The sequence below is a fragment of the Rhineura floridana genome, chromosome 5 (genome assembly GCF_030035675.1).
Source record: "Rhineura floridana isolate rRhiFlo1 chromosome 5, rRhiFlo1.hap2, whole genome shotgun sequence".
In the NCBI taxonomy this organism is placed as follows: domain Eukaryota; kingdom Metazoa; phylum Chordata; class Lepidosauria; order Squamata; family Rhineuridae; genus Rhineura; species Rhineura floridana.
In genome coordinates this window covers 52,190,623-52,212,404 of record NC_084484.1, presented here as the reverse complement: position 1 = coordinate 52,212,404, position 21,782 = coordinate 52,190,623, and the positions used below count along the sequence as shown (strand labels likewise).

General features: G+C 41.3%; 1 protein-coding gene and 1 non-coding gene across 2 annotated transcripts in view; one reads left to right on the top strand and one right to left on the bottom strand.

Moving 5' to 3' along the window:
- The window catches only part of TMEM255B (transmembrane protein 255B), an 87,744-nt gene that overhangs the window by 52,489 nt on the left and 13,473 nt on the right, over positions 1–21,782 (bottom strand). Inside the window, exons 2-3 of the mRNA XM_061629385.1 lie at positions 11,583–11,725; positions 8,927–8,989 (exon numbers count right to left, since the gene is read on the bottom strand). Coding sequence (XP_061485369.1) covers positions 8,927–8,989; positions 11,583–11,725 — 206 coding nt within the window. The remainder of the gene's footprint in view (positions 1–8,926; positions 8,990–11,582; positions 11,726–21,782) is intronic.
- LOC133386405 (U6atac minor spliceosomal RNA) lies at positions 12,282–12,406 on the top strand. The gene has a single exon (XR_009763149.1). It is a non-coding gene; the product is annotated as a U6atac minor spliceosomal RNA (small nuclear RNA).

Sequence of the window (21,782 nt, the reverse complement as noted above, 5' to 3'; positions counted from 1 at the left end):
GATGGGAGTTGTAGTTCAAAAAAGTAACTTTTCCAAGCTCTGGTCCTCGGTTTGGGTACGTAGGGCTGTGGGCACTCTACTCGCTTCAAAAGCAGCTTACCTCCCTTCACCACTTCTTACTTCAGATCTTTCAAGACCGCCCACAACAAAGTGTTGGTCCAATCACTGTCTCTGCCTGCCTGAGCCTACAGAAAAGTGTTTCCATTGGCCACACCTAGAGGGGCAACGAATTGGTCTACCAATCAGTTGTGAAATCTGTCTGAAGCTGAATTTTTAAAAAATGCACTCGAGTAAATCCGACCAGGTTTTAGAATAAAAAAGGACGGAGCTTGACTAGTGTTGTGTGTCCCTGTTTTCAGAAAACAGAGGTGGAGATGTGCTGGAACCAGCACAACAGTAAGCGTCTCTCTACCCTAGGTCTGATTGTTCACATTGGACAGTTTGACAAGGCTAGAGGAGCTGCTAAGGCTGCTTGCCTTTCCAACCACACCAGCTATTGGAAATTAAGTCCAGGTGTATACAAAGAGGGCGGTGGTTAGAAGAGCAGAAGCAAGGGAGGGAAGCACAGAGAAAGAGGGAGAGGATGGAGGACAGAGAGAAGCAGAAACACCTTTGTGGAAGATTTGGACCATAGGACAGGAGAGCTGCCTTCTACTCTATTGTACTGTACCATACACCACCCTACCCTACAATGAGCTGGAGCTCTTATGTCCAAGAGCTGGGACCAAGAGTTTTTCTAAGGCCTGTCTTCTGGTGTAAGAGGTGACTATAAATGCGCTGAGGTTTGGGGGCTTTAGGGAGCCTACCACAGTCATTCCATAGCTCTTACAGTCACTTGTGAAAATGCCCAAGGAGTACTCTTCTGAAACATTATCAAGCAATGTATCTTTGCTTTATAAAACTTGTGTTCTTAGTTGATACCACTGAATCAAAACAATAAATCATGGCCATATTATGGTTCTCCAAATTGTTCAGTGTCCACATTTTATGAAGAGCATATTACCCATCAAAATATCTTATGATGGGTTGAATTTGTAGCTTAAACTATGAGATTCACCATCTGTGCTGCCTACAGAAATCTAACATCTGTAGGAATAAAACTGCATGTGCACATAAAACCTGTGTAATTGCAAAGACAGACAAATGACCATCCCTGTATTACTATGTCCTAACTCAATAGTGTGGATAGAAATTAATCAAGCCCTCAATTTCTGAAAAGTTTAGGTAATCTCGTGAAACACTACTGTGAAAAGCCTACAACTGCTTCAGAGCATATAACTGACATTGAAATTAGTCATAGCTATTGAAAAAGGATATTTACAAAGTAGAAATATAGTGCTCTAGATTTTAATTTACTACCACAAATAAAAACAGGCAAGAGAGCTACGATCTGATTAAGGCTACTACCATTTGCTTTCTTATATTTTTCACCCTCTGTCGCAGTACCAAATTCAGTCATCTTCCAGTGAGAAGAAGAGGGAACAGGGTAAGGGCAAAGAAAACAAACCACTTCTTCACATATCTGTATGATCTTCACTGCCATAGGACATGGGGATGGCTCTTAGTTTAGATGACTTTAAAGAGGGATTAGATCTGTCCTCTAGGAATTTTTCTATAACTGGCTCTTAGCCAGGATAACTAAATGTGCAAAGGCAGTGTAATGTCTGAATGTCAGATGCTATGGACTAGAAATAAGGGGAAAACAGTTGCCTTCACTGTCAAGAGAACCTTGGACTAGATAGAACTTTTGTTCATTCCAGCAGCATTCTTCTTATCTTTGATAGCTGACATAAGAACATAAGAAGAGCCTGCTGGATAAGGCCAATAGCCCATCTAGTCCAGCAGTGGCCAACCAGATGCCTATGGGAAGCCGGGCCCAAGAGCAGAACCTGAGCACAACAGCACTCTCCCTAATTGTTTTTCTTGAAACAATTAGTAAAAAGGAGCCTAAATCAAAGATATCATCATGAATACTAATTATATAACTTTTAATTATATTATATTATATTAATATGTTCACAGCAGTTTATGGAGATGGGAGATAACCTGACCAATCCTATTCTGCAGGTGGAATATATGCACACACTCTCTCTAGCCTCTATACAGCAGTAGCTTCTTCTGCATATGTAGAGGGTTTTTTTTTTCTTCCTTTGGACTAATTCATTCTAAACTGAGAAACAAACTGGGAACTGAAAAAACAGGAAAACTTGTATTTCTTTTCCAGACAATAAACAAGGAAGACAAACCTAAAGAAGAGTGAGTTAACTGTACCACCCAATATTTTAGGTTTCTCATGTCGACTTAGATGAAATTGCCTACATTTTATTTTTTAAAGAACTTTACATTTATCGAAAAACTCAAATACTTTTGTTAGCGTCAAATAGTTTTGTTAATGTTGCTTGTTGAAGAAGAAAACTAACCAGAATAATAAGCAATCTTATTAGTACAATTTATTAGTATAATCATTTAGTACCATCTTATTAGTACCATTTAAAAGCCTGTTTAGTGGTGGCGATTCTGGCTCATCATGACAAAAATATCATGATCAGTTGGAGCTGGTTCATCTCCTGAATGACTTCACAAGTTCATTCTGCTTTGGTACTAAAATGACCAAATTACCATAGCATTTTTTGATTAAAATTAATCTGCAATCACTATTGGATAATGAAGCTGACTTCACTGTTCAGTTGCTGCTTTAAGACACTACTTTGGACATTGCAAGAAGTTCAGAATTCACCAGTTTCCAAAAGCAATTAAAGATCGATCTCTAGTAGATTGAAACCTACAAAATTATAAATTATCTTTTGTCCATCTTAGTGTAGGTGTGGCCTTAAATAATTTAAAATCTTATTCATATATCATTGTTTTGCTTATGTTTTTCAGTTCAGTTGAAGTTTTTGCTGTGTTTGGTTCCTGCTTTATGAGCACTCCCCCCTTTTCTGTCTAGGCTTCTTTCTTACTTAGACGCATGACTGAGAGATGTGTGGGTATAGGTGCATGGGTGTACCTTTGGCTTCTGCATGGCTTGAATGTAGCTTACTGTACAAAAGTAACACCTGTTGCTCTGCCTACTTTCACCTTTGGCTCTGCCCACCACTAACATGTGGCCCCTAAAAGATTGTCCATGAGGGAATGTGGCCCTCAGACTAAAAGAGGTTCTCCACTCCTAGGTATTTGTTAGGGCCCAAGACCCTACTTTGCCAGCCTCTGGATCCAGTGCTAAATAAAGTTACAATGGCTGCTGTCTTGCACGGAACATTTAAATACATTCACCCACCATTAGAAACAAACAAGCTCTGAATTTCCTCTTTCATGGTCATTGTGCTGACAGCTCTTGGGAGGAACAAAGAGCATCTTGGTTTCAAAATATAGAAAAATATTCATAAAATCTGTCAACTTTGTGACATTTTAAATATTATTTATTTATTTAAAATATTTCTATCCCGCCCTTCTACCCTCTAATAGGGCACTCAGGGCGGCTTACAAAAATAAAATCAAACACATACATAATAAAATTGTAAACAACAAAGTCACAAAAACATTAAAATAAATTAAAATACATAAAATACAATTAAAATACATAAAATACTATATATACATATATATATATATATATATATACACACACACACATACACACACACACACACACACACATGCATATATAAGCTCTCTCCTGCCTGCCTGTCAGTCTAACGTCTTTCACTCCAGGCACGCAGAGGAGACCAGAGCCAGATGATCTTAAATCCCGGGCAGGTACATATGGGCATAAGCGGTCCCTCAGGTACATTGGTCCAAGGCCGTTTAGGGCTTTAAAGGTCAGAACCAGCACTTTGAATTGGGCCTGGAAACAAATTGGGAGCCAGTGGAGTCGATAAAGCACAGGGGTGATATGCTCCCTGCGCCATGCTCCAGTTAACATTCTGGCTGCTGCGTTTCAAACCAACTGTAATTTCTGAACCGTTTTCAAAGGCAGCCCCACATAGAGTGCGTTACAGTAATCAAGCCTCGATGTCACCAATGCATGTGTCACTGTGGCCAAGTCCACTGCCTCCAGGAAGGGAAGCAGCTGGTAAACCAGTTTGAGTTGGCCAAAAGCACTCCTGGCTACCGCAGCCACCTGATATTCAAGCAGCAGGGCAGGATCCAGGAGGACTCCCAAACTGCAGACCCGCTCCTTCAAGGGGAGTGCAACCTCATCCAGAACAGGTTGCAATTCCATCCCTGGTGCAGTTTTTCCCTTGACCAGCAGTACTTCTGTCTTGTCTGGATTAAGTTTCAGTTTGTTAGCCCACATCCAGCCCTTCACAGCTTCCAGGCACCGGTTTAGGAGGAGCACTCCCTCCCTGCAATCAGGTTTACAGAAAGAATTAAAACAATAAAATTCTTGGCAAAAACAGTTAAAGACATGTATTTAAAAACATTCAAAATAATAAAACCAAAGACTTCCGGGAAGGGTGACTTAGCCTGTGCCTGCTTTTGAGACGGGCTCCTGCCTCAAAAGAAGCTTATTCAGATATATCAGTCAGATTTTTTCTTTTTTTTGACTGATTAAACTTCTCCCGGGTAGGGAGAAACGAAGAGATTAACCTCAAAGCCTATTTTTGTTGGGACGACCAGATCTCATTAATTTATGGGACGAGGTCCAGCCGACGAAGGTGGGACGGATTTTTAACAACAAGCTCTATCTGGAAAAGCGAACGTTCATCTTATCTTCTAAGAGAGAACGCACTAACAGGCAAGCACCCTTCTTTCTATATTTTTCTTTTACTTGACTTAAATTGTTGCTGTTTAAAAGAGATTTGCCAGATTGATCGGTTTTTGACATCTCACTGGGGAGCTATAACTTCTCTCTGCTACTCACTAATTAATAGCTTATCTCTGTTTTTGTTGCAAAAAGCTGTCCTGGATTTGCATTCTAAAGATATACACTGAAGAGGGATTTCTATTCCAGATTTTTATTTTGAAGAATATTATATTGCCTGAGACTACTCTCTTTTTGGTCTATTTTATTTTGACGAATCTGTTTTCTGACGACCGCCATTAATTGTTTCGATCCTGGGAACTGCATTTTGTTTACTTAAACATGGAGAGATAAGGCTGTCTGCTCTGTTTATACTGTGATGTCACCAAGTTTGGAGTATTAACCCAATTGTTGCTGAAATAAGAAGTGGTTTTCCTATATTTTTCTTTTAAAATGGCAATTAAGAAAGTGGCTGAGAAGCTGGAAATAACTATGTTTCAGAAAATAATGGATGAGATTGAGATAACGAAACAAAACCTGCGACAGGGTTGTAAGGAGCTGAAAATTGAATTGAGTAAAATGAAGCAGGAGATTAAAGATATAGGGGTCCCTGTGAGAGAGGTGACCCTGGAAGGGGTCCCTGTGAGAGAGGAGACCCCGGAGATTGGAACAAACGTGGAACAGGAGGAAGATTTGGAGTCTATGGACTTTAGAAACAAAATTTATTGTTTGGAGACGCAGGAGATTGGAGACATAGGGGTTCTTGTGAGAGGGGAGACCCTGGAGACTGGAACAGGGGTCCCTGTGAGAGAGGAGACCCTGGAGACTGGAACAGGGGTCCCTGTGGGAGAGGAGATCCCGGAGATTGGAGCAAACGTGGAACAGGAACAAGACTTGGAGTCTATGGACTTTAGAAATAAAATCTATTGTTTGGAGACACAGGAGATTAAAGACATAGGGGTCCTTGTGAGAGAGGAGACCCTGGAGACTGGAACAGGGGTCCCTGTGAGAGAGGAGACCCTGGAGACTGGAACAGGGGTCCCTGTGAGAGAGGAGACCCCGGAGATTGGAACAAACGTGGAACAGGAAAAAGATTTGGAGTCTATGGACTTTAGAAATAAAATTTATTGTTTGGAACTCAATGTTATCTCTGAAGAAATTAATGAAGATTCTAGAGATAAAGTTATCAATGGCATGGATAATCTTCTGGACTGGAATGATGTGATGGAGCCCAATATAGAGAAAATCTATGGAATTAACTGCAGCCATGTGACAATGGAAAAACTTTCAAGAGATGACCCAGTGTATTTTGAAAAAAAGAACAGAGATATGATTTTACAGCAGTATTTCAGCAACCTATTCAGAATGGATGGCAAGAAAATATTTGGGATAGAGGTAATTCCCATCAGACTCTTACTATATGACTATGGCTTTGACAGCAAGATTATTATGGAATACTGATAATGGAAGATTGGATACTGAAATTACTGGACTTAACAAGACTACTGAAGATGGAAGATGGAAAATGGAACTAATAGGGATAATAGAACAATGGCTACTGAAATTACTGAACTTAACAGATTCTGATGTGATGGATTAATTGAAATGTTTATTTTGACTATGGTTATGACAATAAGATTATCATAATTAGTAATGAGATGGATTAATCGATATGCTTATCTGGAAAAAAAATTGATAGATATATTTCTTAAAGAATTGAAACCTCTCTTTGACTTTTTGTGGAAAGAATAAAGTAATGTTTATGAGATTTGATGATTAAGTAAGATAACTACTGGAGGAAAGTGATTTTATAATATGACTTAAGAGACAGGATTGTTATATATTATAGACTTATAACTGATTTGATCTTTGACAAATGGGAAGTCAATATTTTACTCTTTATTTTTTATTTTTGTTTTTTTTTTCTTTTTTTCTTTTTGTTTAACTATTTTTGATTTTGTTTTTTGTCTTTGAATGTTTTATGATTTTGTCTTGTATGTTTTATGAAAATCTGAATAAAAATTATTGAAAAAAAAAAAATAATAAAACCAACAATGAGTTAAAAACAGATTAAAAACATAATAGCTTCTACATGCCTGGATAGGCTTGCCTCAACAAAAATGATTTTAGCAGGTATTGAAAAGAGGCGTCTGCCTAATGTCAATAGGCAAGGAGAGCCAAAGCGTAGATGCTGCCACTTTGTTGTTGTTGTTATGTGCCTTCAAGTCGATTTTGACTTATGGCAACCCTATGAATCAGTGACCTCCAAGAGCATCTGTCATGAACCACCCTGCTCAGATCTTGTAAGTTCAGGTCTGTGGCTTCCTTGATGGAATCAATCCATCTCTTGTTTGGTCTTCCTCTTTTTCTACACCCTTCTGTTTTTCTGTATTGTCTTTTCTAGTGAATCATATCTTCTCATTATGTTTCCAAAGTATGATTTGTGTCCAAAGTCTGAGGAAGGCAATGGTAAACCACCTCTGAATACCTCTTACCACAAAAACCCTATGAACAGAGTATCCAAATGCTGCCACTTTACAGGACTGATTTCTTACAAGAGCAGAACAACTGCTATGTGGCACCCATAACATGGAAAGCACAGCTTGAACTTGGCCTGGTAGCAAATCAGCAACCAATGCAGATTTCAGAGCAGAGGTTTTATGTGCTGATAGGATCTCACTCATGTCAGCAATCATGCCGCAGCATTCTGCATTAACTGCCTGGATGCCAGGATGTTTTTAGTTTTGGTTTTCAGTTATGAATCCTGACTAGTTGTGGGATGCTAAGTTGTCTGCCTTACTCATAGGAATCTTGTTGTGTTTGGTATGGTATTGCATTTAGGAAAGCATCACTGTCTTATGTTTTTCTTTTTCTGTTTGCGTTTCATTTACCTTTAACCTCACTCCCTTACATCCATAGAAGCAACAGCAGTGGTTGCATGTGTTCAGCTCAACCCCCTAAAACCCATTGATGATGCACCTTGTTGGTTGCATGGCAGTTTGTTTCTTGCCCAATAGTGGTAAAAGAGAATTCACATATTTGAAAGTGTGGCTGCAATAGTTGTTCCCAAGCTGCTGCCTGTGAAAGTAGACCAAACCATGTGTGTTTTCTCTCTGTCAATTGTTACTCACTGGAATTGAGTTGGCTGTCAAAGTGAGTTTATAGCAGCCCACAGGGTATACAGAAAGGGTACAGAATCTTCTTACTCTCACTCATTTCTCAGACCTTTTTCTGAAGTGAAGGGTCAAATCTGTAAAGAGGTTTGGAGCAGCCACATTAAAAGATAAGGGCAGGGCATTCCAGGCAGGGGGTTGCCAAGCCTGCTTGTATATGGATGTCTTTGCAGAGAATCCCTAGTCAAGCTTTACCAACAGCACAATCCAAACTATATCTACTCAGAAGTAAGTCCTATTGAGTTGTATGGGGCTTAGTCCCTTAGTGCGTGAGTTTAGAATTGCAGCCTTCAGGGGCATCCATCTTTATTCCTGAATGCTCCCATCTAACATCTCCACAACACTAGGCTCCTTTCTTCCTACAGTGGCCTTCTGGTGACTGACCTGGCCTGAAAGTACTTAAACCCTTCTTGCCGAAAGCAAGTAGGCTAGATTAAATGTTCCCTACCCAGGCTCCATCTTTTAGCTAAGATGTCTAGCTTAATTTCCAATCAGATTTTTTAAAAATTGTATGCTCCAAGCAACTGTGATTGATGCCTAATGTATCATGCTTAATTACCTCAGTCGGGCCTGCCCCCATGACCTCACATCAATTCTTCCAAGCTACACAGCAAATGGATTAGACTGTGAAAGACCAACCCAAATTGTGTTTGCATTTTGACAAATTTGTAGGGCAGTACAATATCTCAGAGAGGAGGTCAGGTCTCCTGCTCCCCTGTTGCATTCACTATAATTGCCCAATTTCCCTGCTTTTTAAAGTTTGATAGAAATATCTGTGGGCTATAGGTACATTCTTAAACCGCAAGGTTTTTTGCCTGTTAGTGAATTTGACCCTGATGGCTTTGTAAAGTAAATGTAATTGAAAAGTTGAAAAGTAGGAGAGGAGGGGGTTGAAACACTGCAGGACAACTGACCCCATAATTATTTAAGAATTCATAGAAATTAGAGAATGAAGTGGCTGAAGTCTGCTATACCATTTATAAACAACATTTAAAGGTATTATTCTTACCATCTGCTTCCGGTTCTCTACCAGATGGATACCAATAATCCCTAGGAAGGATCCAAAGCCAAGCTGTGGCAAAGAACAAGCCAAGAAACAGCAGGTCAAGTTAGCTGTGCATATTGGTTGCAGTATCCTAGTTACACAATGCTAAAAATTATGGTTTATTAAACTATTTGTTGTTGGTTTATAAACCTTAGTTAAGTCACAGCTTAGCATTATGTGCAAATTCAGATCTCCTCCTTAAGTATGATTAAAGAGCCATCACCATCCAGAGCTACAGAGCTGCTAGTGAACAGTGGCAAAAAAAACTTTTTTTTAAGAAAAACAATCAAACCACTCTCAAGACGCAGCTGCTCTTGATGGGACTTTTAACTGTTCTGTGATGTAATAAACCAAGATTTAAGTGATCATCTGCCAAACACCTCAGCTTTAACTATGGTTTATTAACTATGGTGAGTGTTAACAATGGTTTAGCATTATCTGCAAACCAGGCCAGTGTGTATATAGAATATAATTAAAAGTGAGGGTGCAATGAGCCATAACCCCAGATTTGCATGTATAATCTCAAGCATCACCATTCCAAAGAATTTAGATGGCAGATTAGGAATGACTTCTGCCCAAGATCCTAGAGAACTGCTGCCTATCAGAGTAGGCTATACTGAACTAGACAGAACAATAGGCAGTATGAGAAGAGCTGTAGCTGAGTGGCAGAGCATCTGCTTTGCATGCAGAAGATCCCAGGTTCAGTCCCTGGCATCCCCAGGTGACTGGCAGAGACCCTCATCTGAAACCCTGGACAGCCTCTGCCAGTTGCTATGCACAATGCTAAGCTAGATTGATCAATGGTTTGACTCAGTGAAAGGCAGCTATGTTCCTTATACCAATCACAGGAAATGATGCAGATGTAAAACCCCTAATTTCCTAACCATGAACAGGAGGTCAGGTTCATGTCATGAGTTCACACATATCTTTCTCATCCTTGTTTTTAACACTACTGTAGTGCTATATCTGCACTAGGGTTTGAACTTTTTGAAGCTGGTTTCCAGATCCCGGTCAAATGTTAATACAGGTACCATTAATCTCAGTGCAGATGTAAACCTATACTATTAAAAACAAACCATGGAAGGGAAGAAAGAAAAGGAAGAAGCACCTAAGTATGATCTCATCTCCTAACCCTGTTTAAGAGATTGAGAACATTACTCTGCAGCAAATCAGTATGGTTCTAGCAACTGTTTTGGTTTTTTTTTTTAACTTCTGAAATCTAAAGGTAGTTCAATTTTGCTAACAAAGAAAGAAATTAAAGCCACTGGGTCTATATAGTAATACTTGAACAATTCATAATATTTACAATGCCTGTTTACAATTAAAAATGATTGTGGAACTTAGGGAATACGTACTTTAGAAAACAAGACATGATCCAAACAAAATTAAGCACTTAAGAACATAAGAACATAAGAAGAGCCTGCTGGATCAGGCCAGTGGCCCATCTAGTCCAGCATCCTGTTCTCACAGTGGCCAACCAGGTGCCTGGGGGAAGCCCGCAAGCAGGACCCGAGTGCAAGAATACTCTCCCCTCCTGAGGCTTCCGGCAACTGGTTTTCAGAAGCATGCTGCCTCTGACTAGGGTGGCAGAGCACAGCCATCATGGCTAGTAGCCATTGATAGCCCTGTCCTCCGTGAATTTGTCTAATCTTCTTTTAAAGCCGTCCAAGCTGGTGGCCATTACACTTCTAAGTTGTACGTATTGATTTTGGCAAAAGAGTACTAAGCATGTTCTTGATTAATAGTAAACCATTCTTAATTATTTTAAAAATCTACCAATTGTTTGAAATACTAAAAATACAAACATTTAAAATCATATCAGAGATAATAGATAGCCAGGGAGTCTATTTTTTAAGGATGCTCCATGCAAACTGAGCTGCATATACAGGATCAACCACAGTTATTAATATATGAAAGATATGGGAAGAAAAATTTTAATTAAATAAAATACCTAAATTCCTGGAAACTGCTAAGAAGGAATCAGGAGTTCAGATTTTTTTTTATTTAAAATTTCTCACAAGTATGGTTATTCGCACCTTGTCTTTTGGATTTTAACATTTTATGTGATGCTATAAATGAGACCTTATCTTTCAACACAGATATATGAATTTGAGCTTGTTTTGTATTCCCCAAGTTAATGCATCATAAATCTATGTATGTTAAACACAGTGGAAAAGAATGGTCATTTAGACTCTCTCCATGAAATATTACTCATGACAGAGAATTGGAACTGAAGGTAGATAGGTTATTAATATTCCTAACAATGCTTCCAGTGGGGTCCTGTATCCATCCATCTTGCTCTAATCTACTCAGAATGTACTTTCACTCATCCTCACACGAATTGTCAGGTTAACATTACTTGAGCAAAGGTTGCTGTCAAATTCCATGAAAACTTTGTTAAGCAGATAATCCTGGGTCAGAGGCTGCATTATATTCCAAAACATGATGTCACACTGGTATCACAGGACTGTCACAGATATTTAGATTGGGATAACCAGCTACTTCCTCAATAGGGTTTACAGTTCTTACTGTTTATTTGACTTGACAATGTTTACTTCATTGTATGGCACACCGTTCTAAATACATGAAAAATCTAAAATATAATTTCTACTTCACTTACAATTATTCCTGGGTAATAACCTCCCACAGTTACATTTTCTGTTCTTGTGGTAGCTGCAAGGCCTATGGTCAGTATGAAAATAGACACTACCAACAGAGAGACTGTGAACCAAAGAGAAGTTTTCTTTCTTTTTGCAAAGTGTCCTGTGGAGAAAATAACATATATTATAAACATATGCAGAAAAGCAAGATGGCACCCTCTTCCATTCAATGTACAGAAGCGAACTGGATTGGCACCTGAATCTTATTTCAATGCTGGTGACAGGACAGTTTTCTCTAGCATGCAAATCAGGCTGTATAGCACACAGATCTGCCCTTCAACACCTCAAAACCATTTCTCACCTCCCTGCATCTGTCATTTGAGGGAGTTGTTTTATTCTCCTCCCTAATGATAGGGCCAGTCTTGACTTCATATGTGAACATGGCTTTGAGCATGGATGCTTCCACACTCTAGCACAATACTATAGGACAGTGGTTCCTAAACCTTTCCCCCCATGGACCACTTAAAAATTGCTGATGATCTTGGTGGACCACTTAATAATTTTTCTGCCTGTTGTAGCAATTGTAATGCTCTGCGCTAGGTGTCATATGATTTTAAATTGTGTTTGTATTGCTTCTTTTATTTGTCATTTTGTATTTTATTGTTTTAAAATTTGCATTCCATAGAATTCAAATTGAAATACAATAAAATACAATATAAGTGTTGTATGAAAAGAGAGGTTAGCACTCCCCTTAGTAAGGATGGAAGAGGTTCTTGTGGCCAGTACAACACACATATGGTTAAGGCATTGCCACTTACTTCATGGCATCTATCCAGGATTTTCAAAAAAGCATAAACTGTCAGCAATTAAAATTTCAGTTTAATGTAATAAAATAAAATAAAATATAAGAAATAAAAGATGCAATAAAAATACAATTAAAAATTAACATGAATGTTTAATTTGGACAAGCCACGGAACACCTGATTGAAGTTTGCAGACCACTGGTGGTCTACAGATCACGGTTTGGGAACCCCTGGTCTACGGCAAAACAAAATGTGCCAGAGATCTGTGATCAGTTTGGTGAAGAGCAGGATCATAGCAGTTTCACTGGGAGGCATAACACTTTCCCCTTACATTGTTCCCAACTTACATTATGCTATTGAATCTGGTATTAGCCACAGGGGGAATAATATACAAAGATCTCTTGAATCACATGTAGCTTAGGTGCTATCTATGCACTACTCCACACCAACTCTTAAAGCAGAAAAATCAAAGAACCAAGAGCTCCTGGCCAGAGCTTTTCAATTAGGCAGCTTTTCAGATAAGCAATCTTCAGAGTTCCACTAGAAACACATACACACATAATTAATCTGTTGCAGAAAAAATAACAGAACAGGGCCATCTCTGTTCTGTGTGAATTTAAGACAGCCTCTATCCCCCAACATTTTAAAGCGGGCCTTATCTTTTTCTGTTACTTTTAATTGCTAGTCTGTATCTGTGTGAGAGCTTTTGGTATGGTCATGTTTATTTCATGCTGGGTTTAGTAACTTTTTTGCACTATTTAAAATGTAATGAAAGTTCTGTTTTTATTCTGGATTTAAAATTGTATCTTTGGAAAAATTGGCGCTCAGAATTAACCCCCCGATTTCACCTTTGACCCCTATTCTCAATCATCCCATGTTTTACGAAAGGAATAAATTTCAGCAGTTCAAATATTGGGACAAGGTGGATCTTTACCACGTTAGAGACTTTTACATAGGTAGCCATCCCAAAACGCTTGACCAACTAAAATCTCAGCTCAAGGAAATTAAAACATCCTGGTTTCCACTTCACCAAATTCACCATTTCATCACAATGCCAGTTATCATCCAGCAAGTGACAAGACCCCTAACACCCTTTGAATCTTTCCTTGCTCAGTCTTGGGGAAATGGCAAGGGGGCATTATCAAAAATATATGGCATATTACTAGAGACAACAGTAGGTTCCTCTATAAACCATAAAGCCCCTTGGGACAAAGACCTTAGTCAAAACATCAGTGAATCTGACTGGAATGGTATTTGGACTAGAATCCCTTTCAAATCTGTTTCTTCTAGGATCCATGAAAATGCAGTGAAGCTGATTTTCAGATGGTACCTCACTCCCCACACCCTACATAGAATCAATACCAAGCTCTCCCCCTTGTGTTGGAGAGGGTGTGGGAAGCAAGGTGCATTTTATCCCCCTCGCTGGATCGTCACCTTGTAGTGGTGAGTGGGCTTGCGTGTTCCAGTGAACCCTGTAAGCGATGCCGTCGGGAGTAATGTACTCTCAGCAGGGTCACTCATGGCGGTAAGGTCAAGGGAAAGGAACCAGACAATGAACGATCCAAGAAAGTCCTCAATGGCAGAACAGGCGGAGCATAACAATGTGTCTGTTACAATGGCTGTGAAGGCGGATGAAGGCTGCAGCAGATAAAAGGCTTCCAGTCATCGTGATATCCATGCCACTGGATCAAAGCCTTTTTCTGTCAAGATTGTGTGTTGATCGTGGTGCACCGATCTCCCCACATAAAACAAATTCACCCACAGGCGTCTTCCAAAAGTCCCATGGCGATTGGCAAATGGCGATGCGTGCAGGACTGTGAAATCCAGAAGCCCCTAGTCATGTTCTGGTACATTGGTGGTGGATACAGATTCAGACGGATCCATTGTTACAGACTATATTTTGGAAGACAATCTTACTTGGTCACAAGTGATCACCAAGAAGAAGAACATTTTATCATATGTGGTGGTCTTGCGTGCTGATTGTTCCCTTTTGGGAGGAAGTATTTAATGAAATCAAGAAGATTACCAATCAATCCCTTCATTTAGACCCATCTCTGGCTCTGCTACTTATAGCTGATGAAGCCAACAATAAAATAATACACAAAACCTTGACAAACTTTCTTCTTATAGCAGCACGACTGGTGATAGCTGCTTTGTGGAAAACACTTGACCCACATATGATTCATAAATGGTATCAGGAAATATGGAAATTAGCACTTATGGAAAAACTAACACATAGTTCAAAAGCAATGAGACAAGGAACAGATGCAGACAAGTTCTATGAACAATGGTATAACTTTATTGTTTTTGTTAGTCAAAGTGATGGGGCATGCAAACCTCCAACCTCGCATGGTCAGATTTGGCGGTCCACATTGGGATAATTATCTGGAAAACAATTCAGGACAATAAGCATTTAATATATGCTTACTTCCCTAGAGCATTATAGGTACCATAACTCCTATTGTCAACTGAACTATATTCTCTCATTGTTGTATAAACTATTCTTGTTTTATATTCTGTTCTACCCAAAACCAATAAAAACATTATTAAAAAAAAAAGTATCTGTTTGTGTGAACCACTTTGGGACGTGGTTGGAGGCAAACTGCTGTGCCAGCCTGGAGCAGGTATAGTGATCAAGCCCAGATCAGGCCTGAAGATATCACATGATGGTAGTGGGCCAAGCTCAGAATCCAACAGATCCCAGACCACCTCCACCCTCCACCCTCTTTCAGGGCTTCCCACTAGCCGCCACCGCTGGTGGCACTTCTGTCAACCCACGCACCTGTTCATCAAGCAGAAGAGGGAGCTCCATAACAGCGGAATGATGCTAAAGTCACTATGGAGGTACAGGCCAGCAAAGGCTGACAGAGCTAAGCAGAGGGATACCTCTGCCCAATCTACCCCCCACTTGTCCAAGCTGGATTCAGAAAGGGAAGAGGCACCAGAGATCATATCACAAACATACATTGGATAATGGAACGGAGCAAGGAATTTCAGAAGAAAATCACCCTGTGCTTTATAGATTACAGGAAAGCCTTTGACTGTGTAGATCAGCCTTTTCCAACCAGTGTGCCTCCAGATGTTGTTGGACCACAACTCCCATCAGCCTCAGCCAGCATTGCCAACGGTCAGGAAAGATGGGAGTTGTGGTCCAACAATATCTGGAGGCACACTGGTTGGGAATGGCTGGTGTAGATCATGAAAAACTATGGAATGCTTTAAAAGAAATGGGGGTGCCACAGCATCTGATTGTCCTGATGCACAACCTATACTCTGGACAAGAGGCTCCTGTAAGCACAGAAAAATGGAGAAACCGATTGGTTCCCCATCAGAAAGGGTGTGAGACAGGGGTGTATTTTATCACCCTACTTGTTTAATCTATACGCAGAACATAACATATGGAAAGGGAGATTGGACCAAGATGCAGGAGGTGTGAAAATTGAGGGAGAAATATCAATAATTTAAGATGTGCAGACGATACCATACTATTAGCAGAAACCAGTAATGATTTGAAATGAATGCTGATGAAAATTAAAGAGGAAAGCACAAAAGCAGGACTACAGCTGAACATCAAGAAGACTAAAGTAATGACAACAGAAGATTTATGTCACTTTAAAGTTGACAATGAGGACATTGAACTTGTCAAGGATTATCAATACTTTGGCACAGTCATTAACCAAAATGGAGACAATAGTCAAGAAATCAGAAGAAGGCTAGGATTGGCGAGGGCAGCTATGAAAGAACTAGAAAAGGTCCTCAAATGCAGAGATATATCACTGAACACCAAAGTCAGGATCATTCAAATGATGGTATTCCTGATCTCTATGTATGGATGTGAAAGTTGGACAGTGAAAAAAGGAGATAAGAGAAAAATTAGCTCATTTGAAATGTGGTGTTGGAGGAGAGCTTTGTGCATACCATGGACTGCAAAAAAGACAAATAATTGGGTGTTAGAACAAATTAAACCAGAACTATCACTAGAAACTAAAATGATGAAACTCGGGTTATCATACTTTGGACACATAAAGAGAAGATAAGATTCACTAGAAAAGACAATAATGCTGGGGAAAACAGAAAGGAGTAGAAAAAGAGGAAGGCCAAACAAGATCCCATAAAGGAAGCCACAAACCTGAACTTACAAGATTTGAACAGGGTGGTTCACAACAGATGCTATTGGAGGTCGCTGATTCACAGGGTTGCCATAAGTCATGATTGACTTGAAACCACATAACAACAACACTGAATTAGTTTCCAATTTAATCCCCAAATCGCATGAAATATTAGTTCCCAATCCCCTCTATCTGGCACTGGCTAGGCCTCATCTTGAGTACTGGATCAAATTCTGGACACCTTAAAAACAATGCAGTGATTACTAGAAGCCAACATAGATTTGTTCTTAACAGACTAATCTTCTCATTTTTTATTGGGTAACCTCCCTGCTAGACTGTGGACATAATACATCTCAACTTCAGCAAAGCTTTTGACAAAGTGCCCCATGGTATTCTGGACACCACACTTTAAGGAGAATGCAGACAGACTAGGACAGGTTCAGAGAGGGCAACAAGGATGATTGGGGGACTGGAAACAAAGCCCTATGAGGAAAGACTGTTTCGCATGTTTAGCCTTGAGAAGAAAAGACTGAGGGGAGATATGATAGCTCTCTTCAAGTACTTGAAGGACCTCTTCTCAATCATCCCAGGGTGCAGGACATGGAATGGGCTCAAGTTACAAGAATCCAGATTTCAACTAAACATCAGGAAAAACTTTCTAACTGTTAGAACGGTACGACAATGGAACCAACCTATCTATGAAGATTTTGATCTAAGCAAAGAACGATTAGCTAAATCAAACAGCTTAATAACACATGGTTTGAAGTCAGCTTGGTTAGCAAGTAATCTGGCAACATGGAAGGAAGAATTGGAAGGGGGAGTGTGCAAGCCCAATGCTTTGCTTGGATTCACTGGGACTTGCCCACTATGGCTTAATGTTACATGCAAATCAGCCCTACATATCATGGTTAATTGTTATGCCTGCACTGGGCCTGTGTTAAATTTTATACTTAATGGGTTGTATTCAACTAACCTTTACTCAGAGTAGATCCCATAAATTAATAGAGTTAAGTTAGTCATGGTAATTAATTTCAACAGGTCTACTCTGAGTAAAAGGTAGTTGAATGCAACCTACTGCATCACTACAGCAAGGAATACCCACTCACTAGCAAATATTTCAGAGGAATAATGCTGCCCTTTATATACGTACGAAGGCGTTGGTTTCTGGCACTCCAGAAACTACCTCTGGCAATTACACAATGAGAAGATAACAAATCTCATTAAAATAGACACCCATATTGATAACTCTGTGAATCTTTCTGAAATATTGGGCGCATTGATAGAATTATACATGTTGTTAAAAAGCCTGGGAGAACAAAAAGGTTTTTACCTGGCGCCGGAAGGACAGCAATGTTGGCGCCAGGCGTACCTCATCAGGGAGAGAGTTCCATAGTTCGGGGGCCACCACAGAGAAAGCCCGTTTTCTTGTTGTCACCTTCCGGGCTTCTCTCTGGGTGGGCGCCCGAAGGAGGCCCTTCGATGTTGAACGCAGAGTACGGGTAGGTTCATATTGGGAGAGGCGTTCCACCAGGTATTGTGGTCCTAAGCCGTGTAAGGCTTTATAAGTCAAAACCAGCACTTTGAATCGAGCCCGGAAGCATATAGGTAGCCAGTGCAAGCGAGCCAGAATCGGAGTTATATGTTCACATCTCCGAGTTCCTGTTAACAATCTGGCCGCTGCATTTTGCACGAGCTGCAGCTTCCGAACTGTCTTCAAAGGCAGCCCCATGTAGAGTGCATTGCAGTAGTCTAATTTTGAGGTTACCAGTGCATGGACAACTGAAGCAAGGTTTTCCCTATCCAGATAGGGGCGTAGTTGGGCCACCAACCGAAGTTGATAGAAAGCATTCCGTGCCACCGAGGCTACTTGTGCCTCTAGTGACAGGGATGGTTCTAAAAGAACTCCCAAACTACGGACCTGCTCCTTCAGGGGGAGTGCAACCCCATCCAGAGCAGGTTGAGCCTCTCCCATCTGGTCAGGGGAACCACCCACTAACAGCATCTCAGTCTTATCTGGATTGAGCTTCAATTTATTTGCTCTCATCCAGTCCATTACCGCAGCCAGGCATTGGTTCAGCACCTTGACAGCCTCACCTGAAAAGGATGAACAGGAGAAGTAGAGCTGCGTGTCATCAGCATACTGGTGGCAACGCACTCCAAAACTCCTGATGACCGCACCCAGCGGCTTCATGTAGATGTTAAAAAGCATGGGGGATAGTACTGACCCCTGTGGAACTCCATATTGGAGGACCCAGGGTGCCGAGCAAGACTCCCCCAGCACTACCTTCTGGAGACGACCCGCTAAATAGGAGCAGAACCACTGCCATACAGTACCTCCAACTCCCAAATCAGCGAGTCTCCCCAGAAGGATACCATGGTCGATGGTATCAAAAGCCGCTGAGAGATCAAGGAGAATCAACAGGGTTACACTCCCCCTGTCTTTCTCCCGACAGAGGTCATCATACAGGGCGACCAAGGCCGTCTCAGTGCCAAAACTGGGCCTGAACCCTGATTGAAATGGATCTAGATAATCGGTCTCATCCAAGAGTGCCTGGAGCTGGTCCGCGACCACTCTTTCTAGAACCTTGCCCAGGAATGGAACGTTCGCTACCGGCCTGTAATTGTTAAAAATTTCTGGGTCCAAGGAAGATTTTTTCAGAAGTGGTCTCACCACCGCCTCTTTCAGGCAACCAGGGACCACTCCCTCTCGTAATGAGGCATTAATCACCTCCATGGCCCAGCCGGCGGTGCCAACCCTGCTAGCTTTTATCAGCCAAGAGGGGCAAGGATCCAGTATAGAAGTGGTCGCATGCACCTGTCCAAGCACCTTGTCAACGTCCTCGAGCTGTACCAATTGAAACTCATCCAACAAAACATGACCAGACTGTGCTCCGGATGCCTCATTTAAATCCACTGCTATAACATTGGAGACCAAGTCCTGACGGATGCAAGAAATTTTGTCCTGGAAGTGCCTGGCAAATTCCTTACAACGGGCTTCAGATGGATCTATCATGTCCTTAGGGCCAGAATGTAATAGCCCTCGGACAATCTTAAAAAGCTCCGCCGGCCGGCAGATAGAAGATTGAATAGAGGCAGCAAAATGTTGTTTTTTTGCTGCCCGCACTGCCACTAAATATAACTTAGTATAGGCACTTACCAGTGCAAAGTTGCATTCATCAGGAGTTCGTCTCCATCTGCACTCAAGCCGTCTCCTATGCTGTTTCATCGCTCTCAGCTCCGGAGTATACCACGCAGCTGTATGAGCTCTACCCAGGAGAGGGTGCTCAGGAGCGATCATGTCAACTGCCCGGGTCACTTCAGTGTGCCACAGTTCGACCAGGGTTTCGACAGGAGCGCCAGCCTTATCAGCCGGAAAACTCCCCAGAGCCTTCTGAAAACCATCCGGATTCATTAGTCTCCAAGGGCGGACCATCTTAATAGGTCCCCCACCCCTGCAGAGGGGGAAAGTCGCTGTAAGTCTAAACTTCAGCAAGTGGTGATCTGACCATGACAAAGGGGCTGATGTAAGACTCCCTACCTTCAGATCACCTTCACCCTGTCCAGTTGCAAAAATCAGGTCCAGAGTATGCCCTGCCACATGCGTTGGGCCAATGGCATATTGGGACAGCCCCATGGTTGTCATGGAGGCCATGAAGTCCTGAGCCGCCCCAGATAAGGCGGCCTCGGCATGGATGTTGACATTCCCCAGCACTAAAAGTCTAGGGGATCTCAACAGCACATCCGAGACCACCTCTGTCAGCTCAGTTAGGGAGTCAGTTGGGCAGCGGGGTGGGCGGTACACCAACAGAATCCCCAATCTGTCCCGTTGACCCAACAAGGTGCAAACACTCCAGGCCAGTAGCTAAATGGACAGGGTGCTTGGAGAGAAAGATGGAACTCCTATAGACCACAGCAGCCCCCCCTCCCCGGCCCTCAGACCTACCCTGATGCTGAACCAAGTACCCAGGTGGGCACAGTTGGGAGAGACTAGCTTCACCCTGTTCACCCACCCAGGTCTCGGTTATACATGCCAGATCAGCCCCCTCATCCACGATTAAATCGTGGATGAGAGAGGTCTTATTATGAAATCACCTTTATCAACCTACACGTGCAAAGAGCTATAGGACATTCAGGCTACAATCCGCTCCAAACTCAAAGGCCCATTTTCAACTAACTCATTGCAGTAGCAGAAGCCAGCGCAAGAATTCCCACTAACACAATGGGACTGTTCCCCCTCCCCAAAGCTGCTCTGGAGGGTTGGGAGAACCCACACAAGAGCACATGGGGGAGGAGACTTCCGGGAAGGGTGACTTAGCCTGTGCCTGCTTTTGAGACGGGCTCCTGCCTCAAAAGAAGCTTATTCAGATATATCAGTCAGTTTTTTCTTTTTTTTTTGACTGATTAAACTTCTCCCGGGTAGGGAGAAACGAAGAGATTAACCTCAAAGCCTATTTTTGTTGGGACGACCAGATCTCATTAATTTATGGGACGAGGTCCAGCCGACGAAGGTGGGACGGATTTTCAACAGCAAGCTCTATCTGATAAAGCGAACGTTCATCTTATCTTCTAAGAGAGAACGCACTAACAGGCAAGCACCCTTCTTTCTATATTTTTCTTTTACTTGACTTAAATTGTTGCTGTTTAAAAGAGATTTGCCAGATTGATCGGTTTTTGACATCTCACTGGGGAGCCATAACTTCTCTCTGCTACGCACTAATTAATAGCTTATCTCTGTTTTTGTTGCAAAAAGCTGTTCTGGATTTGCATTCTAAAGATATACACAGAAGAGGGATTTCTATTCCAGATTTTTATTTTGAAGAATATTATATTGTCTGAGACTACTCTCTTTTTGGTCTATTTTATTTTGACGAATCTGTTTCTTGACGACTGCCATTAATTGTTTCGATCCTGGGAACTGCATTTTGTTTACTTAACTATGGAGAGATAAGGCTGTCTGCTCTGTTTATACTGTGATGTCACCAAGTTTGGAGTATTAACCCAATTGTTGCTGAAATAAGAAGTGGTTTTCCTATATTTTTCTTTTAAAATGGCAATTAAGAAAGTGGCTGAGAATCTGGAAATAACTATGTTTCAGAAAATAATGGATGAGATTGAGATAACGAAACAAAACCTGCGACAGGGTTGTAAGGAGCTGAAAATTGAATTGAGTAAAATGACGCAGGAGATTAAAGATATAGGGGTCCCTGTGAGAGAGGTGACCCTGGAAGGGGTCCCTGTGAGAGAGGAGACCCCGGAGATTGGAACAAACGTGGAACAGGAAAAAGATTTGGAGTCTATGGACTTTAGA